At 48.3% G+C, this 20,575-nt stretch overlaps 1 protein-coding gene across 1 annotated transcript in view; it reads right to left on the bottom strand.

The window, feature by feature from the left end:
• Positions 1-20,575, bottom strand: part of LOC147899476 (uncharacterized) — a 249,471-nt gene that overhangs the window by 191,258 nt on the left and 37,638 nt on the right. The window contains exons 2-6 of the mRNA XM_087377736.1: positions 20,462-20,540; positions 20,298-20,333; positions 15,294-15,424; positions 15,152-15,196; positions 14,762-14,813 (exon numbers count right to left, since the gene is read on the bottom strand). Coding sequence (XP_087233862.1) covers positions 14,762-14,813; positions 15,152-15,196; positions 15,294-15,424; positions 20,298-20,333; positions 20,462-20,540 — 343 coding nt within the window. The remainder of the gene's footprint in view (positions 1-14,761; positions 14,814-15,151; positions 15,197-15,293; positions 15,425-20,297; positions 20,334-20,461; positions 20,541-20,575) is intronic.

Genomic DNA, 20,575 nt, shown 5'->3' on the forward strand with positions numbered 1-20,575 from the left:
AGAGCCTAACCCGCCTTCACAGTCACCCTCATCCACGTTTAAAACAACCGAACAACACTATCACAAGGCCAAAGGCATTCATTCAACATCCTTCTCTCTACATGCTTCCAGACACAACTCACACTCAGGTTACACTTTTTCCAGAAGCCTGACAACCTCAAACAAAACCACTGGATTATACAGCTCAAGGCAAGTGGACTTCTTCCTTCAATAACTCAGAAAACATTCAGCTTCAATTGCATCCTACCCATAACCCACATGAAAACCATCTTCATGTCTCTTCAAGACATCAACCCACAAAATGGCCACGAACAAAAATCTTATCATGTCTTCCCAAGATCACCATCAAGTACTAGAAATGATGCAGCCCGCCATCTCTGCTCTTACAGAACCACTTCTACTATTTATATCCTTCTCTTGCTCATTGAATACTCCAAGCTTGTAGCTTCATGTTGCCATTAGTCCATCCAACAGAAAATCTTATCATAGCTATTCCTCAAGCTTTTACTAAGCAATTTCTCATAATCAGCTACATACAAGCCCACACAAATGACACCTCAAGCAACATCCTCAGCCTCTTTATTTGCTACAAGCCCAAACCACATTCTTGCTGTAGCTCATGCTCTCTCAGCCCAAGGTACTCCAGCCTCTATCCATGATTGTCCAGCCTGTGCTCTCATTTAGCACCTTCTGTCATCACCCCCAGCCCAGAAGCTCTTTACATAGGCTACAGCTTTTCCTACTGTTCACGGAACATACTCTTTATCACCCGAGGTGTTCAGCTCAAGTCTCTATTATAGCAGCGTTTCCCCACCAAGTTGATAAAACAACGATGCTTCCTGTTATATCTGTCACCTGTTTGTACCTTCATACAGGGATAGTTGATTCACAGATAGTTTCCTCAGTCCTGAACTCCCAGTAAGAGCAATAGCCTGCACTCTTCATGTATCATGGTGTCAGCGTGGCTTTTTCTCCTACCAAAAGCAATCCATTCTTACAAACTCCCGGCTAACTCCTGTTCCCATAGAATTCCTTCTATGATTACGACAACACACTGATTTGCACCTACAGCAAAGCCATGTTCCAAAGCTCTCAACTCCGCAGCTGTGCCTTTGCTCATAAAGCTCAACAAGGTCTTCCATGAAGCTCTCAGCTCACGTATTAAGGGCGCCCACCTCCTCCAATAGACCTGAACGTGATTATCAGCCTGCTTCAGCTCGTCTCCTCTCTTTCGCGTAATGTTTAGAAGCTCTGTGATTGCTCTCTTGCTCGCAATTCTCTTGGAACTTTTGGACTCGTGTCGCCTGTCTTCTTCAAGCCTCTGCTATTTCTCTCTCTCTGGGCCTCCCCATTTCCATGGTCCCTCGACTCGTGCATTGGCCACCTTTTCACGCTACTAGCCTCCCTTCAGAACCATGCAACGTGATTGCGTTGCCATAGCAGCTCTCTTCCTTGCTTCCTTACTCACGTAACCTCTGTCATCTTCTGTGCTATGAGCCCATGATTCTTTAATATCCAGCTCACTCTTGCAGCCATCTTCAACTCAGAATCCCTCGCAGACTCCTCACCAACTCCAGTTCCTCGACTCCTTGCTTCTCAGCGTTTGGTCTCCCTTTACTTCTGCGTCATCCTTTCCCTTAAGTTCTGGGCTTGCTACATCAGCTGCAGCAACCTGTGCTAAACTCTTCAAGCTCCCTTCCTATTGTTCTCTCATGTAAAGATATTCGCTCTGCTGATCGCCAAGCACCTACCACGTCATAATCCTCCAGAACTTCACCTCCCATCGTCATCGCCCCCTGCCACCTTGATAGTTTTTTGTCTTCACGTCCCACCATCTCACAACTAGAGGCTTCCTTTCCTATTGCGTAGCCACGTGCATGCTTATCCAGCCACCTTAACCAAAATATTAAAGTCCTCCCCAAATCCACATAAACTGTTACATAAAATCATAGCCTCCCAACACAAATGTGTACATTTAGACCTTTCCCTCCATATTATTACTATTATTTTCACACACATGCATTGGATACCAAAGCCTCTGAAAAGCTCAGAGCTCCCATACTCACATCTCATCATTTCCCAGAAGTTCCTGTAGAAGCCTCTACCAGCTGTACATCAGTGTAGAGTCCTTTTAGGAGAGCCTAGAGCTCAATACCACCACCAACTAGCTATATACATAGCTATGCACCTACACTGCAACATGCAACAAGTAAAAAACATATTTACATTTTTGTCCACACAACGTATCTGTACCAAGTTAGGGAGTATGGGGATTACACTTATGGGCGTAGCAGGCTACCATGTTTAGCATTGTCCTCCTCTATGGCTCTCTTAGCAGGAGGTGACCAGAGATGCTGGTATGCACGGACAGAGAGATGGTTGAGCGACTGAGGCTCCACATGAATAGACTCCCTCGCTTCCAGTACAGTATGGACACTTCGTTTTCTCCCCTCCTGTCACATGAGATTAACCACATCATCTGCGAGGATATCTTATAGCCACACACATTCCGAACCTGGCTAGGACCGAGTGAGCTTCCAGTGAGCTCAGCTTCTATAGGGATCACTGCTTGCATGTCACAAAGAAGGGGTTCATTGACCAACCTGGATACACGCAGATTCGCTTACCCCACTCACTAAGGATCTCTATTGGGCAATTTCGGGTCTCTTCACATAGACTTCGTATCAAGAGCAGCAGAGCAGAGGGCCTACTCAGGGAGAGGTGCATATGCACATTGTGTGACATACAGGAGGTTGATACGGAGGACCACTTCATCTTCAGGTGTCCTGTTTACTATGAGATCCGAGGGCATTTCTACTGCCTCATCAAAGATAGCTATGGGGTTTTGTCCCGATTCCTCTCCTATCCAGACCAAAGATGCTTGGTGGCTTTCATTCATGAGGTATTCAGGCACTGCAAGAGGCTACTTTGATCATGGAGACAGGAGCAAACTTCTTCCTTGGCAGATCCCTCTCAGAGCTCCATCACGGAGTTCTTCTTGCCAGATCACATGGACCCACAACACGGGACGAGACCTCGACGTGATCGTGACCCAGAGCCAGCGACTCGACAACTCAAACAGAGGATTAATGCGCAGATTACCCTTGGGGATATCTTCTCCCTGTTCAGAGTTGGAGCCCGGCCGAGATGATTTACTGTAGCCCTTGTTAGGCACAGAGTTATGACTAGCACACATCACAGGGCCACACCCGTGAGCGGCTGACAGCACTCTATTGCTGCTTTCATGCCTCCATTGCCTTATCTACCCTGATGTCTTGATGATGATGATGATGATGAGATTGATATGTAGTCGACCATTGACATGACTATGTTGTACTTAGTACTACCATTTTGCATTTTTTGCATTTTGCATGGATGTGGATGCTCGTTCAGTAGCTCCACCCTCATAGCTTGTTTGTTACCAGGGTTTTCACAGTCACATAGACCCATCAGTCTTCCGAAGACTTTAATAAACTTTTTTTCTTTCTCTCTCTCTCTCTCTCTCTTTCTCTCCCCACCAGCCGCTCACCTCACCTTTGCTCAGATTTGTACTCTCATAGCAGGAGGCAGAGTCGATGGACAGGATTTCCAGTATTATTTTGGTTCTCAGACTCCGTGACACCTGGACTTGTATCTTTGCATTGGCATATTGTACTCATCCCCCCATTTTGCACCCAGGGGCGGTTTCCTTGCATCTAGTTTACTTTGTATTTAGGCATTAGTACTTTCACTTGCATTGTATTGCGTATAGCACTTAGATGATATTCGATGATGCCTCTTCTTTGTGGCACGTTGATTTTGTGCTATCTTGTATGCAGAGTTCTTGATGTCCCATGGGCCCATTTTGGCCTTTAGTGGACAATAATACACTTTCTTTCTTTCTTTCTTTCTCTTTTTCTCTCTCATTTCCTCTCTCTTTCTCTCTCTCTTAGCTGTATTACGATGAGGCCACCTAGTTGGCACATCGTTGATGATGTATTTCCCTTTCGGATGATTTTGTGTCCCATAGGCCATGTATGGCCTTCCGTGGACCTTTAATAAAATTTCTTTCTTTCTTTCTTTCTTTCTCATTTCCTCATCTCCACAGTATTAAAACCAATTGCAGAAGTACCATGAGAGAGGGTTCTCTCTCTCTCTCTCTCTCTCTCTCTCTCTCTCTCTCTCTCTCTCTCTCTCCATGTATAAGCTATCCTTCCCCATCAAGTTTAGTAAAACCCGCGTGGGTCTTGGTGGTTGAGGCTCTGGTTTGTGTCATAGTGTGTGTTGTGTTCGATCCTTTGTGGTCGACTTCGGATGAGTCAGAATTGGCTCCTTGGGATTGTTCCTACGAAGTAAAAACTCTCTCTCTCTCTCTCTCTCTCTCTCTCTCTCTCTCTCTCTCTCTCAGTGTTTTCAGTCCCACTTTCAGCATCCCGATACGAAATCCTTGCTTTTTGATACATTGGTGAGACCAGCTGCGATGTATGCAGCTCCTTTCTGGGCAGGAGACCTCGGCGCTGCAGATTGGAGACGAGTAGAGAGGTTACAGATCATCATGTTCTCTCGGCTCATTAGGGCCAAGGCTACAGTTCCGCACGAGATCATGCTAGCAGAGTTTGGAGCTACTCCCCTTGCATTGGATGCAGCGTTTCAGTCGGTCATGTATCTGCACAGGGTCAGGGAGTTTGGAGACTCAGCAGCAGGCAGAGCTCAGTTGCCATGGTTAGCACTTGCATCTTCTATGGAGTTGGCACGATCAGGGACCCGATACTGCTGGTACTTCAGACTCACTAGATGGCTCACATCCCTTGGACTAGACATGGATAGACTGCCTCCGTTCCGATACAGCATAGATGCCCCTCATCTCGAGTTGACTCGCCACGAGCTTAGCCAGGTCACGAGCGCAGACTTGCTGCAGCTTCATAAGTATCGCACTTGGATTTATCCCACGCAGCTTCCGGTGAAGATGGCCACATATCGTGACCACTTCCTTCGGATCTCAGAGGATGGATTTGTCATCCCACCAGGCTATACAGGTACCCACATGTCCCACGCACTGAGGATTGCCCTCGGCCAGCTTAGAGTCTCTTCGCATCAGCTCGAGATAGAGGCTGGTAGGATGCGACGCATGGAGGATGGACAGCGACTAGGCCGAGAGACCAGGATCTGCCCTTGTTGCACCATGGGAGAGGTGGAGTCAGAGGAGCACTTCATTTGCAGATGCCCGCTATATTATGAGATCAGAGGTAGATTCCACTGTCTCTTCACGGATGGCTTTGGACCTCTCTCACGAGTGATGGACTACGAGGATCAGCATTGCCTAGCCCTTTATGTCAGGGAGGCCACTATGCTTCGGCGAGACTACCTCAGAGAGCACAGACCGGAGCGTGATAGAGCCCAGCCTCATAGAGCTCAGGCACACGCCATACCAGAGGACAGAGACCAGGAGGAGCACGAGGACGGCAGAGCCCACACAGGACACATGCCTCCACCATGTGGATGTACATATGAGATGGTTTGTAGACGCCGCAGGATCTTGTTACATAGGGGACGTACTCGCCGCTTCATCTCCAGACGATCCAGGATGATGGCAGCATTTCGGAGGAGACTCACTCATGGAGATCTCGCCCCACCAGCCGCTCACCTCACCTTTGCCCAGATTTGTACTCTCATAGCAGGAGGCAGAGTCGATGGACAGGATTTCCAGTATTATTTTGGTTCTCAGACTCCGTGACACCTGGACTTGTATCTTTGCATTGGCATATTGTGCTCATCCCCCCCATTTTGCACCCGGGGGCAGTTTCCTTGCATCTAGTTTACTCTGTATTTAGGCTCAGATTTGACATTATGTACTTTCACTTGCATTATATTGCGTAGCACTTAGATGATATTCGACGATGCCTCTTCTTTGGGGCACGTTGATTTTGTGCTATCTTGTATGCAGAGTTCTTGATGTCCCATGGGCCCATTTTGGCCTCTAGTGGACAATAATACACTTTCTTTCTTTCTTTCTTTCTCTCTCTCTCTCTCTGGTTATTCATGAGGAGCAGGACGAGGCGCAGGACCATGAGCACAGAGATAGCCCATCTTGCCAGAGAGCACCGATGGTTCCACCCCGAGGATGTACATATGACATGATCCGGCAGCACCGCAGGATGATCTTACACAGAGGCCGTACCCGTCGCTTTATTTCTAGACGACGGAGGATGATGGCAGATTTTCGGAGGAGATTGCTCCATGGAGACTTGGCACCGCCAGCAGCCCATTTGACACTTGCCCAGATCTTCACACTCATGGCAGGAGGCATGGTCGATGGCCATGACTTCCATCATTTCTTTGGATCACAGACCCCTTAGGGAAGACGATGTTCCTCATATTTCATATTTTACATTTTGTATCTAGGCAATTTTGGTACTCTATTTCATTTCATTTTGTATCTAGGATTTTTGTAGCCATTTTTGGCATCTTAGCGGTATTACGATGAGGCCACCTAGTTGGCGCATCGTTGATGATGTATTTTCCTTTCGGATGATTTTGTGTCCCATAGGCCATGTATGGCCTTCCGTGGACCTTTAATAAAATTTCTTTCTTTCTTTCTTTCTCTCTCTGTGCTCCTCTGGTCGCTGCTGCCTAGGTCCTCCCATTGCTGACACCGCCCGCTTGTGCCTACGCCTCCCCCCTAGCTCCCCATCTCCTTTCCCGCTCCCACCTAGCGGGGCTACCGTAGTCACAACAGTACAATACACAGTAGCAAAGGGGCGGCCCCCAATGCTAGCTCGTGGCGGCAGAAGCATCAATAGTAGCAGTTAGAAGGGAGCAGCCTTCTTTTCACACATCATTAGCCTAAGAGAGATACAAGAGCAACCTATCTTCAGCCCCCAGGGGATCAGTCTAGGGTGTTAGAGATAGCAAGAGGGTTTCCAATTATTAACAGGCCATCATGGAGCCCCCAAAGGTGAAGACCTTTGTTTCAACCCCTATCAGAACAGCCTCTACTCCGACATCGCAGCAACACCCATCCCATACACATTGCATTACAAGCGGAGGGTTGGCTCAGACCCACAGGAGTAGATATATTTTCTACAATAGGAAGTAAGGGAGCTTAGACTTTTTTTTTCCCCCAAAGAAAGGAACCTTCTATTAATGCTTGAAAGGTTTCATACAAGACAACAGCCCCGAAGGTGCTGAGTATGGGAAAAACCGGAAAAGGCTGAAAGAAAGAAACCAGCTTGTTCCAGAGAAACCCAGCTCACTGCCTAGGGGATCTCTGGAACTGGGGCTAAGAGCCAAGTGGGGGGCCTATACAGCCAGCGAATCCCTCCCTCGCAGAGTGAAGATGTAGAAAACACCTGTAGGCCAAGCCTTGCAGAAACGAGCCTCGCCTCTGTTTCCATAGGTAGTCTGCTGCAATAGCCGAAGGACCCTGCTGGACCACTGTCCCACTGTGCCCAACCAATGTGAGTCTGTTGTCAGAGCATACGTCTCTCCTGATCCCTGATCTCTAGGCGTCATATAAGGGGCTGCCGCTCAAACTCCTCTTTGCATCTGGGCGGAGCATGGAAGAGACCCCTTGCCAGTCTCTGCCATACCCTATGAAGACTCCTCATCAGGGGGGAGCCCTTCCCCATAACGGGGAACTCTGAGAAGATCCATCTATGTGAAGGCTGCCACTGTCCCCCAGTGCGTGGGGTGTTCCTCACAAGCCCTCGTTGTAAGAGGAGCTTCAAAGGCTTTGCACCTGGGGTGAGGCCACGAACCACCAACTTGCCCAAAAGGTCCCTGCTCCGCATCTCCGGATCAATGACACCCAAGACTCCCAATGCCTGCGGCATGATCATCATCTGCCAAGCTACTCAGGCCCTAGTGTTCCTCGTGTCATCTGAGCCTACCCAAAGGAAGTTCCGTACTAATCGTCGTAGCTGCCCGATGCATCCTCTGTGAAAGCACCCGCAAGAGGCGATATACCAGGCTGTGGCAAGAAGAACCTGGTTTGCCACTAAGGCGCAACCTGCTAGGGAGAGTTTGGCCGAGCTCCAATAGAGAAGCTTGTGCCGAACACTCTCCAGGACCGGGGCAATCTGTTTCTCTGCTGTGATGTTCACTTGGCATCCAAGGTATCTCGCTGTCTGGCCCCGTGGTATCCATCTGAAGCCAAAGTCACTCCCCCACTCACGGATCTCTTGTGTCTCCTCGAAGCCTCTGAAGAAGCCTATGGATTTCGTCCAATTGATCCTACCCCCGAGGCCTCACAGTAAATAGCCAGGGTGCCTCTGACTCTCTCTAGACTCGCCGTGGTGCCCTCAACATACAAGGTCGTGTCATCTACAAACTCCAAGTCAAGTAGCTCCTCCTCCTATCTGATTGGGAGCCTCAACCTTGTGAGACCCGCCACCTGTGATCTCAAATAGTAGCCCAAAGCCTCCACCACAAACAAGAAGAGGAAAGGAGCGAGTGGGCAGCCTTGGTGGACCGAGCGAGAGAGAGGAAAGGCCTCGCATGTGTGTCCTCCGATGAGCATCTGACTAGAGCTCCCTGCATATAGCACTGAAACTCCTCAGACCCATCTGTCTGAGAAACCCAATCTCCTCATAGTGCCCTCTAGGAAAGACCACTCCACCCTGTCATAGGCCTTCTCAAAATCCAAGAGAAGGATGGCCAGCGGCTGTGACTCCTCCCTGGACCAATCCACTGCCTCCCAGAACGTGAAGATGATGTCCAAGATGCTGCGCTCTTGGACAAACCCAGTCTGTGTGTCATGGATGATGTTGGTAAGATGGGGCCATAACTGCAAACTCAAGACCCTGGCGAGGATCTTGTATGCAGTATCAAACAAGGTGATTGGCCTCCACTGTCGGATATCTGCCCTATCTCCCCCTTTCGGGATCAAATAGATCCACCCCCTGTTTAAGGACTGTGGGAGAAGGCCTGTGTAAAAAAATCTCCTGGCAAGCTAAACGGAAAGGGGTGGAGATAATCTCCCACAAGTTTCAGAAGAAGGCCGGAGTCAAGCCATCCTCACCTGGGCACTTCTGGGTCGGGAGATCCTTGAGGGCTTCCCAGAGCTCCTCATCTGTGAAAGGCTCCTCAAGCCTGTTGCATCAGTCCTACAAGACTACTGTCGGAACGTGATCCCAAACTAGCTCTCGGGCCACAAGACCAGCAGGGGTCATCCTCTCTGTTTGAAAGACCTGGCTGTAAAATCCAGTGGTCATGTCCAGAATCTCCTACGGGTCAGTGTGCATGATGCCGTGCGAGTCCTAGAGATGACGTAGTTGTGTGCCTGTCGATCGGGGCCTAGTGGTATGAAAGAATTGTTTCGTCATCCTGTCCCCTTGCTGCACCCATTTGGCCCGGGAGGAGTGATAGGAGAACCCAGCCCGCCGCAACTCTGTGTCCCGAAGCTTGAGACGACGAGCGCTCTCGAATCTATCACTAAGCCACTGAGAAACTGGGTCCTGCTCCCTGAGCCTATCAATGGAGGCAAGGTCTCTCCTCAAAGCCTGTTCACGCTCCTGAAGGGTCCTCCTCCGCCTAAGGGCATGAGCCTGCAGCTCCTCACTGCTCCTCTGAATCACATCGGCCACCCACGCAGCCCAGCCCTCACACGGTGCCATCTCTGACTGTTCCCAAATCCCTGCCATGACCAGCTGAATCTCCTCATCCTGCAGGAGGTCCTCTGGAATGCGGATCCCCTTCTAGGGGAGACCTCGGCGGGGCTGATCCAAGTGAAGTACCATTGGAGAGTACCACTGGAGAGTGGTCTGACATCGTGGCACCTGCCAGAATCTTGGTAGACCCGCCTCTATGTAGTGCCTCTATGAAATCTGGCTCTCTCCATGGATCGCTGCCACTGATCATGAAGATGAACTACTCCCAAGTGCTACGCTCTACTGCTGGCATCTCAGAGAAAGAGGCACCGCCCTGCTTGTCTTTCCCAAATTCCAAGTTGTTGAAGTCACCTCCAACAATCCAGGGGTCTACATCCAGAAGACACTCTGATAGCCTCCTCCAAAAGGCCGAGCGGTGCTGCCTGCACGCTGGGACGTACAAGTTCAGGATCCCAATCCTGGACTCTCCCGTCTGAACTCCCATCCAAACTGCCCATCTGAGCTCGCCCTGATCGTAGACCTCTGAGCCAAAGTCTGTGAGACTGAGATGCAGACCCCTCCGCTCCGTCCTACTGCGGGGGACCACACCTCTGGACCTCTCCCTGGGAGAAGAAGATGATGGCGTCGTCTGATGTCTGCAGTTGAAAACATGTGCTCCTGGATCATAAGGATGTCCACTGCCCTTTGCAACTCCTGCCAGAGTATCAGGTACTGCGGCTGGCCTACGAACATGGTCCTGGAGCCCGTGTACGTTCCAACTCACTAAGGTCTAGCTCATGAGGACGAAGGAGTCATGAACAAGGCTCTCTTGTGAGTGGGTGCCTATCCTAGAAAAACTGCCTTGTGCAATTTTGTCAGGGGTTTAGAGGGCGAGTAGTCAGTGTCTGTGCGGTGCCGTACTAGGGTGAAAACCGGCTCAATATTGATCTTTCGAGCCCACTTCATCATGAAGGAGGCTTCTACCCCGAACAGCTCCACACACTTCTGGAGGGGCAAAAAGAGTGTGCTTGCTCCACCTTTACCTCCAGCGGCAATCTGATAACTCCTGTCGCCAAACCGAACACCGGCTCCTCGCGTGTGAAGCTCAACTGGAAGTTCACCTCCGCGCCATGGGCATACCAAAGGTCTAGTCCCTATGGCCCCATCCACTCATCCATCAAGAGAGTAATCTGATTTTTCGAAATAGCATCAAACACCTCCGGAGACCACTTCTCCAACCATGTGAAGGCAAACGGAAATCTCCAAACGGGGTGTGTCTGAGAACCCACTACACTGATCCAACCCCCCTTCTGGGGCTGAAGGACCATGAGCGTTACCTCCAATGGTAGAGGATAAGAGTCTGGAATCTCCAGATAGTTCTCGCGGTAAGGGACGCCCAGGCTGGAGCTTGGGAGCTGCTGGTCGGGAGGACGAGTCTCGTCCCTTAGGATCCCTCCTTGAACGGACCTACTATTGCGATGAGGAAGCAGAAGGGGGCGTCAAGGTTTCCTTGCCTACTTGCACGGGTGTCGAAGCAGAGGAACCTGCTGAGTGGGAGGGGGGGGTGGCGGTAGAGGGAGGGGTAGGGGTGTGGGGGACATGGGGAGGGGGACGGGTGGTGAGAGTGACCATAGAAGGGGGGGTTTGGGGGGGGGAGGGGGGGAGGGGGCGGGGGGAACCTTGGAGGGGGAGGGGGAAGTGAAGATGAGGAGGGGAAGGGGTCTGGGGGGGGAGGGGAAGGGGGAGGTGGAGGAGGGATAAGGACGACATCAGGCCCCCCTGCTGATCAGGCTCGCCAGAGCTCTGGATCGGCTCCTCCGTGGTCCTCATCGAACTAGCGACTGTGGCTTTCGCCATCACCGCATCTGGAGCTCTTGGGGCTCGCTGCTGCTGCAAGGGTGGGTTCGGAGGCTGAACCTCTGAAGCTGGAGGATCGGCAGAGTGGGTGGTGGCCCCTGCTGCCGGAGGAGGTGGCTCCTGTTGTTCCTTCGAGGCCTCTCGGTCAACCCTGTCCCTCTCTTTGTGATTAGCCCTCTGACTGCGGCATTTGCGGGCCTGCTTGCTTGGTTTCTTTTTCTTTTTAACTTGTGTCCAGTCCCCTGCTGAGGGGGTAACCCATGGGGTCTAAGACTCCTGCTACTCCTGCCTAAGAGGGCGTTGAACTCCTGCTGACTCTTCCTACTCTGAGAAGGAGGGGGAGGTGCACGAGGGAGGCCATGGGGGCAATCTCTGGCGAGGTGACCCATCTATCTGCACCGAAGACACTGGCCTGGTAACTCGGAGATCTCCATCCTCTGGCGAAGTGTGCCCCCTTCCAAGGTCTCGAGAAGGATCAACTCTGAGAGGGACTCCGGGCTCTCCACCACCAGTCTGATCCTGGGGACTCCATCATCTACTCAAACGAAGGCGGCCGTCTCTGGCGGGGACTCAAGCACTATGCCAAATGCCCGACCAATGGAAGGGAGGATGGCTCGATACTCCTTGGGAGCCCTAGGAAGCGGAGTGTAACCGGAAACTGTGGGACATGGTGTGTCGTATCCATGTCCTCCACTGTGAACCCATGATACCAAGGAGAGAGGTAGACAAGGTGCAGGCCAAGGAGTATGGGGCTCTGCTCCACAAGTGTCGAGGCGGTGTCAGGGGAGCTCAGCTGGATGAGGAAAATGCCTTGTCCATAGATCACACCTCCTGAATGTGGTCTCCCTCTAATGCCAAGCTCGCTTGGATCCACTCTCACACCTGTCTCCGTGTAGGCATGAGGCCCACAATTCTATCCTCAAGCGCCTTGTCCTGGAGGGACTGAACTGCCTGCTATACCTGTTGCTTGTCAGTTGGGGAGAGAAGAACCTTAACGGCTGTGGGATTCGAGGGTGCTGCCATAGAGCCCCTTTGGCCAGACCATGGGTCACCACCAAGGTTTTTCTTTCGCCTTGACAAGCACAAGTGCTCCCACTACAAGTAGGGAGAAGAAAAGGGGAAAAACGTCAGAGGGTACGAGGCGCGACGAAGGAGGGGGCAAGGACAGAAGAGGAAGAAGGAAGGCAAGGAGGGCAGAGGTTGGAAGAGGAAGGAAGGCGAGAAGGCGAGGGGGGAGAGAAGGAGGGGAGGAGAGGCAAGAGGGCGGAGAGGAGGCAAAGAAAGGAGCCGGCGGGGGATAGGAGAAGGGCGCGGGAGGCAGAAGAGGTGGAGTTGGCGGGGGGCGAAGGTGGGGGAGATGGAGGGAGAGAAGGCAGAGGCGAAGGGAAGCGGGGTGGTGGGAGGCGCAGCGAGCGGAGGGGGGTGCAGCAAGCAGGCGGGGGGGCAGCGGAGGCGGAAGAAGAAGGGGCGGGCGGGGGCGCAGCAGCGGGTGCAGGAGGGGCGGCAGGAGCAGAAGAGGCGGCGGGGAGGGCGGGGGAGTGCAGAGGGGGCGGATGGGGCAGGGCAGAGGTAGCGGGGCAGCCAGGGGCAGCGCGGCGTCACGGGGAGCAGTAGCTCGCAGCTCGCCAATGAGTAATAATTGGGGAGCCTAGACTTATGGTTGCAGCTCACGGGAAGAAAGTGAAGGAGATGGACAACAATGGCAAACAAGATATCATATAGGAAGTACTACAAATACACATGGAAGCAGCACCTGCACCACAGTTGGTAACCAAAGTCCATGACATGGTTACCAATGAGGTCAAATCGATCAAAGAGGAAATCTCAACAACAATGGACAGCAAAATCAACACAATTGAACTATATGGAGAGGTGAAAGAACAAGAAAAAAGGGCGGCTAATGCTCGATGTCTACGGATTGGAGGATTACCTGAAGATTGGCATCGAGGGAGCCCGACAGAAAAAATTGATAATATCATAGCAACCCCTCAGATTGAATGGGACTTAACAGATATAACCATTGTGGCTCCTATTGGGACACAAGCTAAAGTGGTACTCAATGACAGGAAAGCAAGAATCAAGATTCTCATGCAAACAAATAAGTCGAGAGGTCCCAAGGTATGGACATCAGAGGAGCTCACCCCGACTCAGATGAAGTCCATAGAATTGAACAAAGTTTAGGACGCTCCCAAAGAAGGGAAATGGGCTGTCCACAGAGATGGAAAAGCACTTATCAAAGATTTTAAATCCACACCCAAGGACTCTCAGTCTTAAATTGATGTAATACAGGCTGACTATCTCACCTAGTGTAATGTAGCTTATCTATAATAACTTTGGAAGTGGTTATAGGCACTCCCAAGAGACTCTCAGTCTATAACTGATGTTTTGTGTTTACCATTTTGGTGTGTGTGCTTTGTCTCATAGTCCCACGAGGGCTTTTGAAGATGGTAATCTCTCTCTCTCTCTCTCTCTCTCTCTCTCTCTTCATGAGCGTGTTATTAGAGTCTAGGTCCCTCTTTATGATTGCCTTCTCTCTTCAAAAGGGTCTGTCTGCATGGTAGTGTGTGAGTCCAGAGATTTGTACTACCCCTGTGAATAGGATCAGATGTCCATTTGGCTCACCCATCCTGCAAGGGGGCAGCCTCCACCTGCCAAATACATGCCCTGGCCCACTGGACCTCGTCCTGCAACGCATCTGGAATCCTCATCACCTTTTGGGGAAGCCCCTGTTGTGGCTGCTACAAATGTAGGATAGGAGGATAAGTAGATATCTTAGTGCTCACATGAATCCATCAGCAATCAAGAGGAAGAAATGCTATAGTGCCATGTTGCAAAACAAGCATGAAAGTGCAAAGACGCCTATGAGACCAATAAACAAATACATCACGTGATCCAGTCCCCCATTTGATCAAACAAGCAAGATTCCTTATGAATTCTTCCATATCCAATGCATAGTATAGCCTATGTTGACAGTATCAGATTTTCTATTTCATTCCCGTTATTTTTCCTCTCAGCCATTCTATTTATGAAATTAGGGATATCTCTTCCACTTCCCATCTACTTGATATACAAGGTGAAGATCTAGGCTATTATTGTATGTCTGATGAGGGCAAGTATAAATACATCATCATGTATATAGTCCTGACTCCTCCCATTGATAGAAATCATCGAGTCTAGTGCCAGATTATGCAAAAAAGTGAGAGGTACACTTTAAAGTGCAGATACTTTGTGATCATCAAAGTAAAAAATGGTTCATGTTATGTGATAACTTGACATTCTTTTTTGGTAGCAGAAAGTTTTCTTTGTCATATGTTCCATAAACCATAGATCAAGGATACTAAGGCTGGTAGATTCTGGGCTCAAAAGATCTTCCACTTGCTCGTTGTAAATCTGGACAAAACAACATTGATTGTCCTCTTAATATTTTGTAAATTGGACAGTAGCAGATCTTTCAATTGCAAAATAACAAATATAAAGAATACGTCCAAACTCACAAGTTAATGATGCAAATGAGTATTCAGAAAGGCTAGGTTCGTTTGCATATATGTTTGTAAACATAATTCAGAAGAAAGATTTAAAATTATTGCTATTCATTCTGTATTTCACTATGTAGATATAAAAGTCAACTTCAACCAAGTGCATATATATTAAAAAAGATTCCATTGTTGAGAAGCATCTATTTTAGCTTTTGAAAAGCATGAGACTAGATAGTTATCCTAATATAGTACCTGTAAACTTGAGCACCTCACCATGAACTCCACATCATCACCACTCTGGTATAATGAAAATATAATCATTAATGTGAAAATAAAGAAAAATATAAAAGATACAGTGTAATGCTTTTCTTTTGTCATATTATGCAGGAAATACCTGATCTTTCTCAGCTGCAAGAATAAGAAATATTGTCTTCAATACGTGAGGGATCAGACCACATTTTTCCATGGCATCACAACTTATGGCTTCACCAAGTTGATCAAAACTATAGGAATTTAGGGTAGGACCTGTCCTGCCAATAATTTAAAAAAGGAAATGGCATATTACTATCATGATCATAGTCATCACTAGAGATTAGGTGTACATAATCCCCTTTTTGAATTCTGTGATTTCAAGAAAGATTATGCTATTAAAAGACCCAAGTATCTCTCTTTTTCCATGATCATAAGTCAGATTAAACACTCCCCATGGGTAATAGGAAAATATGTCCTTTTTGAAGGTGCATGGTGGAGAGGGAGAGAGAGAGAGGGTAGGCTAGAGAGAGAGATAATAATACTCAAAGAGAGACATAATGAAATGGAAATGAAATAGCAAGAGCAATGAACAAAATGAAAGTACTCACATGTAGACCAAAGATCTTGTAGGCTTGATACTTGACTGATTTGACATTAGACAAGTACAGCTCTTATATAAGAGCACACACACACATATGAACACCTATGCATATGGGATAACTCCCAATGTGACACGTGGCATCCATAGGACACACTGGACTAGAAATCACACTAGAACATACTAGAACACACCAAACTGACTCAACTTGGCTTCATATTCTAAAACACCCCCATGAAGGCAAGGTGAGAGACTACTGGAATGGAACCAAGAACATGACAATGACGGTCATTGAACTATGCGATGACAGTCTAGAACTAGACATGGCTCCCATGCTATCTCAGAGGCAAGTGAAGGCAAGTGAGCATGGCTCAGAGGCTAGTGAGCATGGTATATAGACCTAGAGTCTCAACTAACATGGCTTAGAGGCTCATAATGCATGGATGCATGGCCAACTCAGAGGTCTAGGAGACCAATGCACCAACATCCTGGAACTCACATTCTAGGCCTGATAAATAGACCTATCAAAGCCAATACATGGCTCCCACAGTACATCCCCCTCTTGGCTCTAGGGACTAATTAGGGACATGGAGCCAAACACCATAAATATAAAAACAATACATCATTTTAGGAGGACTATCCAAGGCAAAGAACCTTATTGACTCAACACACATCATTTATTCCATTCATTTTTGGAAACAACCCAGGGCAGAGTACCCAAAATAGAACATGCTTAGAAAATATATGGATCATCATCTCCATCATCCTATGGAGGGAAAGAGAGATGTTGGATCAGTAAGAGCATGAACTTGTGTCGGAAGGTCGTCATCTTCATCAACCCAACTGGCATGGTCCTTAGCTTGCTGTTTGGCAAGCTTCTCATAGTATCTGTCCTCCGTATGACCAAGCTTGTTACTGTAACCGGCCTTCAATTTCCTAAAGGGCACTAGACCGTAACATGCATTGCATATTCATTACCCACAGCCACATTGCATCATTTCCAACCACTTAACTTTAAACAATACCACTTAGAAACAATTTGAGAAATAACTAGATGGAGGCTAGAGTGCCCCTACTCAATGAAACCAAGTACAAGACACCACACTGGCCCCAAACACTTGGCGTCCCTTCCGGTATTTATTTATTTATTAATGAATGAAATTGGTACATACAACAAGGGCTCACCCTTGTGCTCTGCCCCACGGGAAATTCCATTGTCCAAGCCAAACTTTGGCTAACAACCTGCATTCCATCCTAGTGCACACACTAGTACCCAAGTGCCAAGGCAAGGCTAAGGCATTCACCATTGTCCATGACCAACTGCAAAGGTGTCCAAGCATTCCACAAAGCATCGAACTTACTCAACCAGGACTGGCAATCCCACAACCCACTGACCAGTCTCTTAGTTTGACCAAGCTTCAACAAAGATCTCAGACTGAACAAGTGACCACAATACAGGAAGAAAATCCACACACTGTCCCTTTGACTCCAATCTGGTTACACCCTCTGTGACTAGGTGCCTAATCACTACCTGAATGGCCAAGAGGGGCTTCCAACAACAAATGGAGCAATAACAAGCTTCCAAAATCCACAAATGCAATCAACGTGAAAGGGATAGTGGCAAGAAAAATCAAACCGGCTTCAAATGACTTCAATCCAACTCCAAAACACCTCTAGGAGCAAAGGATCTAGTGTGGAGGCTAGCAGGAGGAACTGGCAGCTAAGAGAGGGGAAGGAAGAGAGAAAGGAAAACTGGGAGCTGGGAAAAGAGAAGAGCAAGGCTCACTGGTGAAGAGGCCAAGGCAAGAGAGAAGGGGCTAATTTGCCATGGTAGGGTCCACCCTCAACTCGTAGCCTATCCTTGAAATGCGTGAACAAACCTTTGCCCAAGCTGTCCGTACAACAGCCTTTAGTATCCATGCAGCTGCAGCATTAATGATGTCTATACAACCAGCAGTAGAATCCTGTGCAGCAGCAAATAAGCGCCCGTACAGCATGTAGCATTACTTCTATATGCCTTGGAATCAGCGCTGCCACTGTACAACCAGTCCTCGAAAACAACGCCAATCTTTCTCGGGATGCGTGCAATGTTCCATACAAACAGCTTTGGGATGCGTGCCTCTTCTGTACAGCCAACAAAAGGGATGTCTGCCTTGGATTTCGTGCAACAGCATGTACAATCAACAATTAATGCTTCCGTACAGCCTTACGGAAGCCTTGGAGAAATAGCCTTAGAGAAAGAAAGAAAGAAAGAAAGTGTATTATTGTCCACTAAAGGCTAAAGAGAGAGAGAGAGAGAGAGAGAGAGAGAGAGAGAGAGAGAGAGAGAGGACCTCGAAATGCGTGAGAAAAAGAGAGAGAAGCCACCCACGTCCAAAAAATCCCGTACCTTTTTGCCTTGGAAGGAGAGGAAGAGGGTAGGTGTGCATGAGGGGCTGCTGCCACGTGGCCCCCTCATTAGTGGTCCAACCCCACAAAACCAATGGAACATTGGTTTGCCCCTCACACTTAAATCCTAACCCTTCTAACCAATGAAACATTGGTTTCCTTGGGCTTAACTTTATGAACCCTTTAAACCTTGCCTTGCCCCTAGCAAGTAGGCCTAGTGCATGCACCTAGGGACTTATGAGAAGAGTCGCTTCCCCTGGGCTAAGTCCCCTAAGCCAAAGTTAGTCACGGTTTATAACTTCACGTCCCCGTGACAGTTACAAAAGGTGCACTTGAGAGGCTTGAATGGCTTTGACTTTCCATGTGCTGGTGTAGGCCTGGGTTTCCATCTGCTAATGGAGGCAAGAGCCTCTATAGTATCTGAAGAAGAGATCGGAGAATTTTTGTTCCGGCAATCTTTTTCGAGAAGAAGAGTCGCCATATCATCAAAGGTAGTCGTAGCAAGCCTAAGTATTTCAAGAGTATGCTCAAAGCGAGTGACTCCTTCCATACTCTTCATGAGGACAGTCATTTTGTCCTCGTCGTCTAAGTTGTTGCACAAGAGATTGCATTTTTGCTAAATGTGCACTTACGGTATCACTATCCTCCATTTTCAAATTATAAAAATTGCAACTTCAAGAAAACCTTGGAGTTTGTGATTTTGTTACCGAAAAGATTCTCAAGACGCGCCTATATCTCCTTGGCCGTTGATTTGAAGTCGATGTGATGAATCAAAGTATCATCGAGGCAAAGTCCGATGATAGCTATATCTTTTAAGTTGTGTTGCTTCCATGACCTGAGTTGTTGAGGATCCGTTGTGGGAGCGTCATCCTCAATAGCATCCCATACATTTTCTTTCATGAGGAGTAACTGAACCTTAGTTTGCCAAGTAGGGAATCCTTCCCCCTTGAACTTCTCCACGAGCAATGAATTTAAAGAAAGAGAACTCATTGTGTACCTCAGAAAATGGCAACTTCATTCTTCAGCACTTTATGAGATGAAGCTGAGGGCTGGAACTGAAGGCAGAAGATGAAACTATGGACAGGTTTGCGGGCAGATATATGGCCTGCAATAGGCCTGGCAGGAGGGCAGGTATGCAGGGCACACAAGTGGCCAGGTGGAGCAGCAAAAGGGGCTGCAAGTGGGCAGTGCCCTGCCTTATTATAGGGCTGGGCTGGCTGGTTGGATGGACAACCAGGTCGGCAAGCACACAGCCCTAGGAAGTGTGCTCACACCCCCATAAACAAGGGCTGGTGGGGTTGGTTGGAGCGGCAGAGAAGTCCGCCAGCAGGCCTAGGATGGTGGGTGCAAATAGGGGGCTATAAAAGGGCCCCTTTGGGGCCTCATACATCATCCAGCAGATCAGCCAAACAAGGAGCAGGAAGGAGCAGCATAGCCTCATCCTTAGGCTTACATCCAGGGCATAAAGGAGAGCCAGAAGTGGTGCTGCAGACTTATCTCAGATGAATGGAACCCGAGGCTGTCTACCAAGGCAGCAAGGTGCTGAGGTCTGGACAAAGAGTCTACATACACTCGAGGTGGAGCACGCAGGCCCAGCGATCTAGAGGTATCCGGCAGATAGTAGAAGAACCTTTTGGTAAGATCTGAGGACGGCATCCTAGTGGGACTCTGGATCTATCTTTTGTATTTTGTCCATAGCTTTGGACGGAAATATATTCTTTTGGTGGATTCTATATCTGGCTTGGTTCACTGTCTATTTGCTAGTCTCACAATATATCTATTTTAAGAACATTAAGTAAAGAAGTTTGTGATTTCAACCACACCACACGCTATGTGAGCTCTTGGGCTATTCTATTAGTCTTCCGCCGCTATGCGTACCCTCTATTGGTTGATTTCTAACATGCCCCGTATAGCTTCCCCCATGGCAGTGTCTATGAGGTTTAAGCCATACCAGGAAGGAAGTTGAGTAGGATCCATATGTATTTATGATCAATAATTTTTGTTTAAGAAATGACGCTCCTAAACCCTTGATCCTAAATAGAGAGTATACTAAGACAACGTCTGCTTTGCTAGAAGGCACAAAACTTGCCTAAAGGCACATAACACCCACTTATAACTGCAATGACATTGGTAATCTGTTGAGAAGAGAAGGAAACTCACCCTCCATAGTGTAAGTTTTGCCCGCCCCAGTTTGTCCTGCACCACAATTGAAGTATGACAAGTACATTAATATCTCTGGTTTTTTACAAATTCCATTACTGTTCTAGGATATTAATGAAAGGAAATAAAGCTGGAGTTCTATTGCAATTGTTGTATATATTCACCATAAGCAATGAGACAACAATGGTATCCCTGGAGACACGCATGAGCCATTGGCTTGCCAACCGCAGTGAACATTTCTTCCTGTATTCATCGATTGTAAAACCGTCAATCAATTT

Source organism: Dipteris shenzhenensis, chromosome 8 (genome assembly GCF_047967505.1).
Source record: "Dipteris shenzhenensis isolate YYH24624 ecotype China chromosome 8, Dip_SZ_1.0, whole genome shotgun sequence".
NCBI lineage: Eukaryota > Viridiplantae > Streptophyta > Polypodiopsida > Gleicheniales > Dipteridaceae > Dipteris > Dipteris shenzhenensis.